This window comes from Myotis lucifugus, unplaced genomic scaffold (assembly GCF_000147115.1).
Source record: "Myotis lucifugus unplaced genomic scaffold, Myoluc2.0 scaffold_987, whole genome shotgun sequence".
In the NCBI taxonomy this organism is placed as follows: Eukaryota; Metazoa; Chordata; class Mammalia; order Chiroptera; family Vespertilionidae; genus Myotis; species Myotis lucifugus.
Window position 1 is genome coordinate 95,106 of NW_005872035.1, and position 13,111 is coordinate 108,216.

The 13,111-nt window shown below is 45.9% G+C and overlaps 3 protein-coding genes across 3 annotated transcripts in view; all 3 read right to left on the reverse strand.

Moving 5' to 3' along the window:
* Positions 1-2,294: 2,294 nt before the first annotated feature.
* LOC102423969 (keratin-associated protein 19-3-like) lies at positions 2,295-2,561 on the reverse strand. Its single transcript, XM_006107039.1, has one exon. The coding sequence runs from the start codon at positions 2,559-2,561 to the stop codon at positions 2,295-2,297; it is 267 nt and encodes an 88-aa protein (XP_006107101.1).
* A 2,461-nt stretch (positions 2,562-5,022) lies between these two features.
* On the reverse strand, positions 5,023-7,940 carry LOC106695250 (keratin-associated protein 19-5-like). The gene is made up of 2 exons (XM_014449008.1): positions 7,787-7,940; positions 5,023-5,258 (listed from the first exon to the last, which is right to left on the reverse strand). Exons 1-2 carry the CDS (start codon positions 7,938-7,940, stop codon positions 5,023-5,025), a joined length of 390 nt encoding a protein of 129 aa, XP_014304494.1.
* Positions 7,941-10,550: 2,610 nt separating this feature from the next.
* The window catches only part of LOC106695251 (keratin-associated protein 19-5-like), an 8,582-nt gene continuing 6,021 nt past the window's right edge, over positions 10,551-13,111 (reverse strand). Inside the window, exon 2 of the mRNA XM_014449009.1 lies at positions 10,551-10,786. Within this exon, the coding sequence (XP_014304495.1) occupies positions 10,551-10,786 (236 nt within the window). The remainder of the gene's footprint in view (positions 10,787-13,111) is intronic.

Sequence of the window (13,111 nt, forward strand, 5' to 3'; positions counted from 1 at the left end):
CAAATCCTATTCCTCTTGATCCAACTGCGTAGGCGGTCCTCCCGTGGTTGCTTGGTCTGTAACCCTGCTCGCCCCACGGGGACGAGACCTGCAGCCCCTGGGAGCCCTGAATGAAAAGGGTGTGTGATGGCTGTTTTGTCTGGTATGTTTGGGCTTCCTCTGTTTGTCGTTTTTACCAAGAGTTGAGTTTTTAGTTAAGTTTATTGGGGTGACATCGGTTAATGAAATCATACAGGTTTGGGGCGTACATTTCCATGACGCATCATCTGTATACGCGTCGTCACTTCACGGCCCCAAGTCAAACCTCCCCCCTCACCACAGACTTGACCCGTGTGGAGTGGGGTTTTCACATGACTCGTTATTCAGGCGGAGGCGGGGAAATGGGGACGTCCGCGTTGGCGTTAACATTAAAAATTTTTAATAAGAAAAGGATTTAGTTTCATTCAAACGCAGACACAGTAGAGGTTGACAGGAAAGTCTCGCTATTCAGTGGTAAAAGTGTTAGAAGAGCAGAGGACTGGCCTCCGTGACCCAGCGCTGCTCACTCACTGTCATGTCCATCCCCGGACGTGCACAGCGGTTGTCTGACCACATTCCAGGGGGAAAGGCCTGCGGCTCAGGGTCGTGCAGTCGGAGACAGGGGCTCAGGTCTCCGGTCTGACCCCGTCCTGCGCCACCACCGAGCTGAGCCCCGCCTGCAGCAACCTGGGCCACGGAGGCAGGGTTTCCTGTCCTTTCGGTTTAATCCTGTGATTCCATCTCCTGCTTCTTTTATGGCATCCGCCCGGCTTACACCAACAGGACTGGGGCCTAGCACCGCCGGAGCGTAGTCTTCAGCTTTAGGAAAACAATATTTTTGTAGATATTTCACGTGTCCTATTTCTTGTCTCTTATATTGCTAATAAAGTGGTCATTTTTTAAAGGGATGCTATTTATCCCTGAAACTCATATTTATATGACGTTTAAAAATTTATTGAATGCCCTACCCAGTTTGGCTCAGTGAGTAGAGCGTCAGCTTGTGGACTGAAGGGTCCTGGGTTCGATTCCCAGTCGGGGCACATGCTCAGGTTGCAGGCTCGGTCCCCAGTAGGAGGCATGCAGGAGGCAGCTGGTCAGTGATTCTCTCATCATGGATGTTGCTTTCTCTCTCCCCCGCCCCCTTCCTGTCTGAAATCAATAAAAATATGTGTTTTTAAAATGTAATGAATGGTGCGATGAGTCACTTGAGGCCACACACTGCTTTGCTCCATGATGACGCCTCCAGATGCACATTCTCCTCACTCAGCTCCTCAACACAACGAGGAGGAGGAGGAGGAGGAGGAGGAGGAGGAGGAGGATCCTCCTCCTAGGACGGGGGGGGGGGGGGAGAGGGGGGAGAGAGCGAGTTGAGTAACCCAAGGTCACATTGCATGGTCCAGTTTATCAACAGCTTCTAGGACAGTCTTCTTATCCGCTTCACACATGAGATGGAAGCAGGAAATGATGAACAAAGGAAGGTTCTATATGATCCAAAGATTCAGAGGAAAACAGAGCTGACCTTCGCAGAAAGTGCATAGATATGGCTCCTAAGATTTGTGGAACGAGAGTTGCTAAGATTACAGTTTCAATGAGACAGTGTCTAGCAACTAGCAATGGGAAGATCCACCACCACTCGTTTCTATAAAATTATATGGATAAGAAGACAATAACGAATATTTGAAAAAGGTAGAGAATTTGTCCCGAATTTTGAACTCCATTAAGAAATTAAAATAGATAAAATATGAAACATGTAATATAATTGTGTTTTTATAATGTGTATAGGTTTACAACTCCATGTGTGTATTGAATTTACACTGAATGGCAAGATTATGATGACCACCCCATCAGTACAGTGAAGTGAATTAGTTATGCAAATAATAAAACCTTGAGAGTATTTGCTTAGGAAGTTTTCAATATTCAGTATTTTGGAAGTGTCAATGAAGTACTGATGGGTGGCCATAATAATCTGGCCACTCTGTATAATCAACAAATTGTAAAATTTACATGAAAGTTTGTACACATAATGGAGATAAATGAACCAAAAACACCACATTTTCCATTTCAAATTCGATGATTTATTGGGTATTCAGCCTAAATCATTGGGAGTTCCCGAAGCTGCGCATACCTGGCCTGGTGCAGACACGCTCATAACGAATACGTTCTCTGACATTCGGAGATTTCTCTTGACCGCAGGCCTAGGGTCACTCAGCCACTGGCAGAGGAAAGGTTTTGGCCAATTCACGCCTGGTACCAGCCGCTGGTTCTAAGGCAGAAGTTTAGTAGAAGCCAGAGTATCCATAGCCCCCCCAGCCAGAGCCATAGCCCAGGCCCCCAAGGCCTCCCCAGCCATAGCCCAGGCCCCCAAGGCCTCCCCAGCCATAGCCCAGGCCCCCAAGGCCTCCCCAGCCCCAGCCGGAGCCATAGCCACAGCCCAGGCCCCCAAGGCCTCCCCAGCCCCAGCCGGAGCCATAGCCACAGCCCAGGCCCCCGAAGCCGCCCCAGCCGTAGCCGCGGCCTCCGTAGTAGCTGCCGTAGTAGCACATGGTGTCAGGGGGAGTGTGTTTCTGTTCAAGACGAGGTCCTGAGAGTGAGTGTCAGCGAGTGGGGAGGGAGCTTATATACCTGAGCCAGCAGGTGCTGAATCACGTGACCATTCCTGGGTTTCATTCCCAAAGATTCATGGCCCTGAGGCAGCTTGTTAATCTGGTTGCTGACGCCAGAGATGCTCATATTTAGTAAAATGTGGAGCCGGCACAGCTGCCTGGTTAGAGCCCCTGGAGCCATGACATTCTTTGTTTCTAAGTAGAAGCATATCTGCCTTCCACGTCACAAAATAAAACCTCACTAAACACAGTTCTCCATCCTAAGCGCGTGGCATTCGTCATATTGGTTGGCGTGTTCTCATTAAATGTGTCATCTTAATTTGCATATCATTCTTTGGATTTTCCTATCTTACTTTCATCTCAGTTCAAATGCATGGATCCAATTTAAGATTCTTTTTTAAAAAATAAATCTTTATTCTTCAGGTTATTACAGATGTCCCTCTTTTTTCCCCCCCATAGCTCCCCTCCACCGGGTTCCCACCCCACCCCAGGCCCTAACCCTCCCCCACTGTCCTCATCCATAGGTGTATGATTTTTTTCCAGTCTCTTACCCACCCCCACACCCCCTTCCCCCTGAGAATTGTCAGTCCACTCCCTTTCTATGCCGCTGATTCTATTCTATTCACCAGTTTATTCTGTTCATCAGATTTTTTATTCACTTGGTTTTTAGATTCACTTGTTGATAGATGCATATTTGTTGTTCATAATTTTTATCTTTACCCTTTTCTTCTTCTTCCTCTTCTTAAAGGATACCTTTCAGCATTTCATATAATACTGGTTTGGTGGTGATGAACTCCTTTAGCTTTTCCTTATCTGTGAAGCTCTTTATCTGACCTTCAATTCTGAATGATAGCTTTGCTGGATAAAGTAATCTTGGTTGTAGGTTCTTGCTATTCATCACTTTGAATATTTCTTGCCACTCCCTTCTGGCCTGCATAGTTTCTGTTGAGAAATCAGCTGACAGTCGTATGGGTACTCCCTTGTAGGTAACTGACTGTTTTTCTCTTACTGCTTTTAAGATTCTCTCTTTGTCTTTTGCTCTTGGCATTTTAATTATGATGTGTCTTGGTGTGGTCTTCTTTGGATTCCTTTTGTTTGGGGTTCTCTGCACTTCCTGGACTTGTAAGTCTATTTCTTTCTCCAGGTGGGGAAAGTTTTCTGTCATTATTTCTTCAAATAGGTTTTCAATATCTTGCTCTCTCTCTTCTTCTGGCACCCCCATAATTTGGATGTTGGTACATTTGAAGTTGTCCCAGAAGCTCCTTGCACTATCTTCATATTATTGAATTCTTTTTTCTTTTTTCTTTTCCAGTTGGGTGTTTTTTGTTTCTTCGTATTTCAAATCTTTGACTTGATTCTTGGGGTCCTTTAGTCTGCTGTTGGATCTCTGTATAATATTCTTTATTTCAGTCAGTGTATGCTTAATTTCTAGTTGGTCCTTTTCCATATTCTTCAGGGTCTCACTATATTCCTTGGAGGTTTCTAGAAGATTCTTGAGTAACCATATAACCGTGGTTTTGAACTCTATATCCACTAGTTTGCTTTCCTCCATTTCTTTCATTTGTGACCTGTTTCTTTGTCTCCGCATTTAGGCTGCTTCCCTGTGTTGATAGAGTGGTTTTCTGTGTTAGGTGTCCTATAGGGCCCAGTGGCTCAGCCTCCCTAATTACCAGAGGTGTACCCTCTTGGTGCACCCCTTTGTGGGTTGTGCGCACAGTCTTGTTGTAGTTAAGCCTTAATTGCTGCTGGTGTCACTGGGAGAAATTGACCTCCAGGCCAATTGGCTGAGGACCAGCTGTGTCTACAATGGAAGAGCTGCTGTGCAGGAGACACCTTTATGGGGCAGGACTTGCTTCAGTGGGGCTTTGGTGCTCACTGAGTCTGCCCCCTGAGTGTGTCTCTTAAGTCTGAATACTTTATGAATAAAATCAAGAGATTAAAAGGTTTAAATAGCTGACCATTTGAAAACTTTTATTTTCATTTTGGTGTAGACTTATTAATCTTTACATCTATTTCCTGCCCCTCTGCATGCTTGTGAGGAGTGTGAAGAAAAGAAAGATTGTTAGCCAAGAAGATGGCTTCTCCCTTGGACAGTGGAATAGACGTGCCCAGAACCACATCCTCATAATGCGTTTCATGAACAAACCAACAACCAAACTTTATTTTCAAGTTCAATGCTTTATTGGAAAGTTAACAGACAGTACAATCAGTTCTGACAGCAAACGTAGAGGATCCTGGTCTATGAGGGAGATGCAGGCACAGTTGAAAATCTACCCATAATCCTGAGGAGCTAAAGGCTTTTGTGCCAATAACCCAGCATGAGGTTTGCTGTCCGGTTACTTAGATCAAACGTGGAAGGAAGTCCCTTGTACGTTCAGATGCTGAGCTGCTGGGCAGGATTTCAGTAGAAGCCAGAGTATCCGTATCCCCCGCAGCAGGACGGCGGCCAGCAGCCACAGCCATAGCTTCTGTAACCATAGCCACAGCCCAGGCCCCCAAGGCCTCCCCAGCCCCAGCCGGAGCCATAGCCACAGCCCAGGCCGCCGAAGCCGCCCCAGCCGTAGCCACGGCCTCCGTAGTAGCTGCCATAGTAGCTCATGGTGTCAGGGGGAGTGTGTTTCTGTTCAAGACGAGGTCCTGAGAGTGAGTGTCAGCGAGTGGGGAGGGAGCTTATATACCTGAGCCAGCAGGTGCTGAGTCACGTGACCATTCCTGGGTTTCATTCCCAAAGATTCATGGCCCTGAGGCAGCTCATTAATCTGGTTGCTGACGCCAGAGATGCTCATATTTATTAAAATTTGTAGCCAGCACAGCTGCCTGGTTAGAGCCCCTGGAACCCATGACAGTCTTTGTTTCTAAGTAGAAGCATATCTGCCTTCCACGTCACAGAATAAAAACTCACTAAATATAATTCTTCATTCCTAAGCGCGTGGCATTCGTCATATTTGTTGGCGTGTTCTCATTAAATATTGTGTCATCTTAATTTGCATATCATTCTTTGGATTTTTCTATCTTACTTTCATCTCAGTTCAAATACAGTGATCCAATGTAAGATCCTTACACCTATGAAATTCCTTAATTGTCAAACGTATTTCTCTCTAGTTGAACACGCACATGAGAAAACCATGTTAATCTTATGTATCTTCTTGCAAAATTCCCTTTTGGCTTCTCCACACAGTGAAATGCATTTCAGAAGCTGAGGCTCTGACCACAGAACAATCTCACACGTGTCCCCCCAGGCTGAGCACCTGGTCACAAAGTTCTCTGTAACCATCACCCTCTTTTTCACATAGAAACGGATCATCCGGAAACATAGGTGACGGTGTCTTCTGCTTTGCAGTTGCTCTTTATTTTCTCTCCCTGTTCTTCCTGGTCCCCACACATCCTCTGTCTCTTCCGGCCGCTCCTGAAGTCGTCATTCCCCGCTCAGTCCCACACGCTCACACCAGCCAGGGCTTCCACTCTGATCCGGTTTTCCCATCAGTACTTCATCCCTCCACCCAGGTTTGTAATTTTAGACTGATTTTCTCTCCTTATATTCTTTTCTAAAAAATTTCTTTTTATTGATTTCAGAGAGCAAGGGAGAGGGAGAGATAGATAGAAACATCAATGATAAAGAACAATCATTGATCGGCTGACTCCTGCCCACCCCACACTGGGGATCAAGCCTGCAACCCGGGCATGTGCCCTACCAGGAATCAAACTGAACCATGACCTCCTGGTTCATAGGTCGATGCTCAAGCACTGAGGCAAGCAAGCCGGGCATAAGTAACATTTTTAATAACACATTTCCCTGCCATCTAAATGTATTCACTGTTTTTCAAACAGAACATATTTGCTGAATGACTGAAAGATTAAATTCCGCTGCAGAGCTGTAGGGAGTATCTAACAGTATAGACTCAAGCACACATATTGGACCAAATTACACAAATTAAACAAAATATCTTCACCTTATATTATTCTCTGGTGATTTATTTGATTCTGTGAAAACATCGGTAATTCAGTCCATTCGTTTTCTTATTTCATCAAAAATTTATGCCCCGGTTGCCCTTTTCTATCAGGAGAAATTCAGATTTTCCTGAAATTTAAATTTTTAAGAAGCTCTTTAGTTTCAGGTTCAGCTAAATAATAATTGGTTCATATTATGTCTTGTTGTTTCTTTCCCTGATTGGATTGAAGCTAATTCCTCAGTGTGGTGATGGTGGTGAAGACGGATGCCAGTGAGATACAGTGAGAGCAAAGGAAAGGGAGCAGAGACATTGAGTTAAAAATGTTTTGAGTTGCCCTGGCCGGTTTTGCTCAGTGGATAGAGCATCAGCCTGTGGACTGAACGGTCCTGAGTTCGATTCTGGCCAAGGGCACATGCCCAGGTTGCAGGCTCAATCACCAGATGGGGGGATGGAGGAGGCAACCAATCAATGAATGATTCTCTCTCATCCTTAATGATTCTATCCCTCTCCCTCCTCCTCATGTCTGAAATTAAAGAAAAATTAAAAACATAAACTAGTTTTGAATGAACGCAATGATTGAATTGAGTAATGTGAGTTGAGTTAAGTAAAATCTATATGTTGATAAATAAAGAGATAGGTATGTTAAATATTCATTGCTATTTGCAGTTCACAAGTCTGAATATTTTATGAATAAAATCAAAAGATTGAAATATTTAAATCACTAGACCTTTCACAACTTTTTTTTTCATTTTGGTGTAGAGTTATTAATCTTTCTATCTATTTCCTCCCTCTCTGAATGCTGGTGAGGTATGTGAACGAAAAGGAAGATTGTTAGCCAAGAAGGTCGCTTCCCCTTGGACAGTGGAGTAGATGTGCCCAGAACCACTTCCTCATAATTGCGTTTCATGAACAAACCAACAACCAAACTTTATTTTCAAATTCAGTGCTTTATTGGAAGGTGAACAGACAGTCTAATCAGTTCTGACAGCAAACGTAGAGGATCCTGGGCTTATAGGGGAGATGCAGGCACCGTTGAAAATCTACCCATAATCCTGAGGAGCTAAAGGCTTTTGTGCACTTAACCCAGCATGAGGTTTGCTGTCCGGTTACTTAGATCAAACGTGGAAGGAAGTCCCTTGTAAGTTCAGAGGCTGAGCTGCTGGGCAGGATTTCAGTAGAAGCCAGAGTATCCGTATCCCCCGCAGCAGGACGGACGCCAGCAGCCACAGCCATAGCTTCTGTAGCCATAGCCACAGCCCAGGCCCCCAAGGCCTCCCCAGCCCCAGCCGGAGCCATAGCCACAGCCCAGGCCCCCGAAGCCGCCCCAGCCGTAGCCGCGGCCTCCGTAGTAGCTGCCATAGTAGCACATGGTGTCAGGGGGAGTGTGTTTCTGTTCAAGACGAGGTCCTGAGAGTGAGTGTCAGCGAGTGGGGAGGGAGCTTATATACCTGAGCCAGCAGGTGCTGAATCACGTGACCATTCCTGGGTGTCATTCCCAAAGATTCATGGCCCTGAAACAGCTTGTTAATCTGTTTGCTGACGCCAGAGATGCTCATATTTATTAAAATATGTAGCCGGCACAGCTGCCTGGTTAGAACACCCTGGAACCTATGATAGTCTTTGTTTCTAAGTAGAAGCATATCTGCCTTCCACGTCACAGAATAAAAACTCACTAAATATAATTCTTCATTCCTAAGCGCGTGGCATTCGTCATATTTGTTGGCGTGTTCTCATTAAATATTGTGTCATCTTAATTTGCATATCATTCTTTGGATTTTTCTATCTTACTTTCATCTCAGTTCAAATACAGTGATCCAATGTAAGATCCTTACACCTATGAAATTCCTTAATTGTCAAACGTATTTCTCTCTAGTTGAACACGCACATGAGAAAACCATGTTAATCTTATGTATCTTCTTGCAAAATTCCCTTTTGGCTTCTCCACACAGTGAAATGCATTTCAGAAGCTGAGGCTCTGACCACAGAACAATCTCACACGTGTCCCCCAGGCTGAGCACCTGGTCACAAAGTTCTCTGTAAACATCACCCTCTTTTTCAAATAGAAACGGATCATCCGGAAACATAGGTGACAGTGTCTTCTGCTTTGCAGTTGCTCTTTATTTTCTCTCTCTGGTCTTCCTGGTCCCCACACATCCTCTGTCTCTTCCGGCCGCTCCTGAAGTCGTCATTCCCCGCTCAGTCCCACACGCTCACACCAGCCAGGGCTTCCACTCTGATCCGGTTTTCCCATCAGTACTTCATCCCTCCACTCAGGTTTGTACTTTTAGCCTGTGTTTTTCCTTATGTTCTTTTTTTATTTATTTGCTTTTATTGATTTCAGAGAGGAAGGGAGATTGAGAGAGAGATAGAAACATTTATAATGAGAGGAAAATCATTGATTGGCTGCCTCCTGCACACCCCACATTGGGGATCAAACCTGCAATCAGGCGTGTGCCCTGACCAGGAATCAAACTGAACCGTGACCTCCTGGTTCATAGGTCAATGCTCAACCAGTGAGGCATGCAAGCCGAGCATATATAACACTTTTGAAAATACATTTCCCTCCCATCTGAATGTATTAATTCATTTTCAAACAAAACATAGTTGCTGAGTGACTGAAAGATTAAATTCCACCTGCACAGCTGTATGGAGTATCTAACAGCATAGACTCAAGCACACATATTTGACCAAATTATACCCAATTTAAACAAAATATCTTCATTTTATAATATTCTCTGACTATATTATTGGATTCTAGGAAAACATTGGTATTTCAGTCCAGTGGTCGCCAACTGGTGGTTCATGGACCTCTTTGGTTGTTGAGGTCCGAAAGTTTGGCGACCACTGTTTTAGTCCAACCGTTGTTTTTTTTAATTTCATGAAAAACATATGCCCCCTGTTGCCCCATTTTTATCAGGATTAATTCAGATTTTACTAAAATTTAGATTTATAAGAAAGCTCTTTGGTTTCAGCTTCAGCTCAATAATAATTGGTTCACGATTATGTCTTGTTGTTTCTTTCCCTGATTGGATTGAAGATAAATCCTCAATGTGGTGATGGTGATGAAGAAGGATGAAGTGAGATATAGTGAGAGCAGAGGAAAGGGAACAGACACGTTTAGTTAAAAATGTTTTGAGTTTTCCTTTGCCTGTTTGGCTCAGTGGATAGAAGATCAGTCTTGGACTGAAGGGTCCTGAGTTTGATTCTGGTCAAGGGCACATGCCCAGGTTGCAGGCTCAATCACCAGAGGGGGGCATGCAGGAGACAACCAATCAATGAATGATTCTCTCTCATCCATGATGCTTCTATCTCCCTCTCCCTCCTCCTTGCTCTCTGAAATTAAAAGAAAAATTAAAAACATAAAGCAATTTTGAATGAACTGAAGGATTGAATTGGGAAATGTTAGTTAAGTAAAATCCATATGTTGATAAATAAATGGGTAGATATGTTCAATATTCATTGCTATTTTTTGTTGACTTAAGTCTGAATGTTTTATGAATTAAATGAACAGATTTAAAGATTTAAATCACTGGATTTTCCAAAAAAATTTTTTCATTTCAGTGTAGACTTATTAATCTTTATATCTATTTCCTGCCTCTCTGCATGCTTGTGAGGTATGTGAATGAAAGGAAAGATTGTTAGCCAAGAAGGTCGCTTCTCCCTTGGACAGTGGAGTAGATGTGCCCAGAACCACTTCCTCATAATTTCGTTTCATGAACAAAACAACAACCATACTTTATTTTCAAATTCAATGCTTTATTGGAAGGTGAACAGATAGTTCAATCAGTTCTGACAGCAAACATAGAGGATCCTGGTAATATGATGGAGATGCAGGCATAGTTGAAAATCTACCCATAATTCTGAGGAGCTAAAAACTTTTGTGCCAATAACCCAGCATGAGGTTTGCTGTCCAGTTACTTAGATCAAACGTGGGAGGAAGTCCCTTGTAAGTTCAGAGGCTGAGCTGCTGGGCAGGATTTCAGTAGAAGCCAGAGTATCCGTATCCCCCGCAGCAGGACGGGCGCCAGCAGCCACAGCCATAGCTTCTGTAGCCATAGCCACAGCCCAGGCCCCCAAGGCCTCCCCAGCCCCAGCCGGAGCCATAGCCACAGCCCAGGCCCCCGAAGCCGCCCCAGCCGTAGCCGCGGCCTCCGTAGTAGCTGCCATAGTAGCTCATGGTGCCAGGGGGAGTGTGTTTCTGTTCAAGACGAGATCCTGAGAGTGAGTGTCAGCGAGTGGGGAGGGAGCTTATATACCTGAGCCAGCAGGTGCTGAGTCACATGCCACCTGTTTTGTGTCATCGTGTCTCCCCTCGTTGACACAACGCCAACCTCCGAAGGGGCCGCGTGCTCATCAAAGTGTCTCGCCTGCCTTGTCGCCAAGTCAGGGTGTCCCTTACACACCTAGCGTCTCTTTTATGAGAAGAAATTGCTGCATCTTCAAAGCCGGGACATACCAGACTGAGCACAGTCCTTCAGAGCCAGCACGTTGCGTAACTCGTTGGACGGCGGCGTGTTTAGAAATCAGTGTTGCTCCATCGCAGGCTGGCCCTGGATTATTATGCTTCGCGGACGATTAGAAGAAATCGGTCCGATCAGGTCTAGAGTAACCCTGAGCTTTCAAAGGCATCCCGTGCTTCCGGGTGAGGTCGCTGGTCGGAGCTAACGACACCTGTGAACGCCTGGATCCCGCTCCCTGCGCTGTGGGCACCGCATGGACCTTCAGACAGAAGGGTCGAAAGGGAGCCGTCCTCCCTCTGTCGTTTCACGACCTTGGCTCTCAGAAACCATATTCTCCTTTCTGCTTTGCATACCAGTTTGGAAAATAAAAAGCATTTGGATCAGTAACACAGGGAAATATTGTTCATACCCGGGAGGCGGATCACAGTAGCCAACCATCTGTTCAAAGCCCCCGTCCCTTCCTGACTCCCAGCGCTACCAGAACCACGTTCCCAGCGCCTGCCTGTCGTTCCAGACCCCAGTTCCTACCCCTCGAACCCATGCACCTGCCCCCTCATTTAATCTATTCTCCAGCCTCACTCCCACCTGTCACTCAGATCCTCCCAGGCCCACAGGGTCTGGGACCAGGTTAAACCGTGAAATATAGACCATTTCTCTTGGGCCCCCATGCATTCCTGTGCAATCCTCACTTAAATACTCTCATATATGCCTTCCCTTTTACCACAATATTTTTCAGTTTTGTATTCTCTTTACCAGTTGTGTGTTCATTTTTATCCTTTAAAAAAATAGCTAACTAGTCTCTAATTAAATATTCACGAAGATCTTTGATAGTGAATTCTATGCCATCTCCAAAGAACCTGGAAAATTTAGTAAGAGGCTGTTAACACTGAAAATATTTTCAGCCTAATAAAAATACGTATGTGTCACCCTAGCCAATTTGGATAGAGCGTCGGCCTGCGGACCAAAGGGTCCCAGGTTCGATGCTGGTCAAGGGCACGTACCTCAGTTGCAGGCTCCTCCCCAGCCCAGGCCCTGGTTGGGGCATGTGCAGGAGGCAACCCATCGATGTGTCTCTCTCACATCGATGCTTCTCTCTGTCTTTCCTTCTCTTCCACTCTCTCTACAATCAATGGGAAAATATCCTCGGGGGGGGGGGGGGATTAAATAATAATAATAATAATAATAATAATGTAAAAAACAGGTGTGTATAATGTAAAAAGGCAAGGTGGGGAAAAATACTTTCTGAGACAAAAATCCCTTCGGCTTCCAGGAGGCTAACCCCACCCCGGCTGCCCCTCCCCTGGTGAACCCTGAAGACAGGCTCACAACTTGAACCAGCGGCTCAGTGCCTGTTCACCTTCGATGACCTCACACACACTGTTCACCTTCTGTTGCGTTCCTAAGAGATGATGGGAGGCGGGTCCCCAGGTGGACTTGCTGGCTGCTCCCCGGTGAGCGCTCGCCGCCGCCCGCCGCTCAGTCCGTCACTGCCGAGTGGATGAGCGCACCCCTAGGTCCGACCTGAGGATGGTCTCGTAGCCATGACGACGGGATGCTCTGAGGGTGTCAAGGCGGAACTCGCTCCAGGAGCCTCACTGCTTTAGGAAAACAGAGCCCCTGGCCCATGGTTTCGTGTGTTTGTTGTTCGGCGCCTATTGGAAAACGTCTACATCTCAAGCGCAAGAGTCCACAGAGCCCTTGAGCCACCCCCTCCGATCGCCCACACTTTTCTCCTGACGCCGCCAACCAGTGTGGCTCCCTCGGAGGGTCCCTGTTCTGACCGTCACACGCACGGATCCTGTGCGCCCAGCGCGCTCTCCCCGCTGCACGCCGCGGCCTCGGGATGCGCCTCCCGTGCGGCACGGAGCACCCCTGTCGTTTCCATCCCCGTGAAGGAGGCTGCTCCACTCAAACTTGATTTGGGGCAGTTTCTCTTCTTCCCCTTTTTTTTCTTTGTTTTCTGGCTAACATGTCGGATAAAGCTGATGTGCACTATCGATACTGACCTTTCTGTTTACCTGGACATCCATTCTCGTGGTCGTACATGATTCTAGGCGTGAGTGCAGCTGCAGCTCAGCAG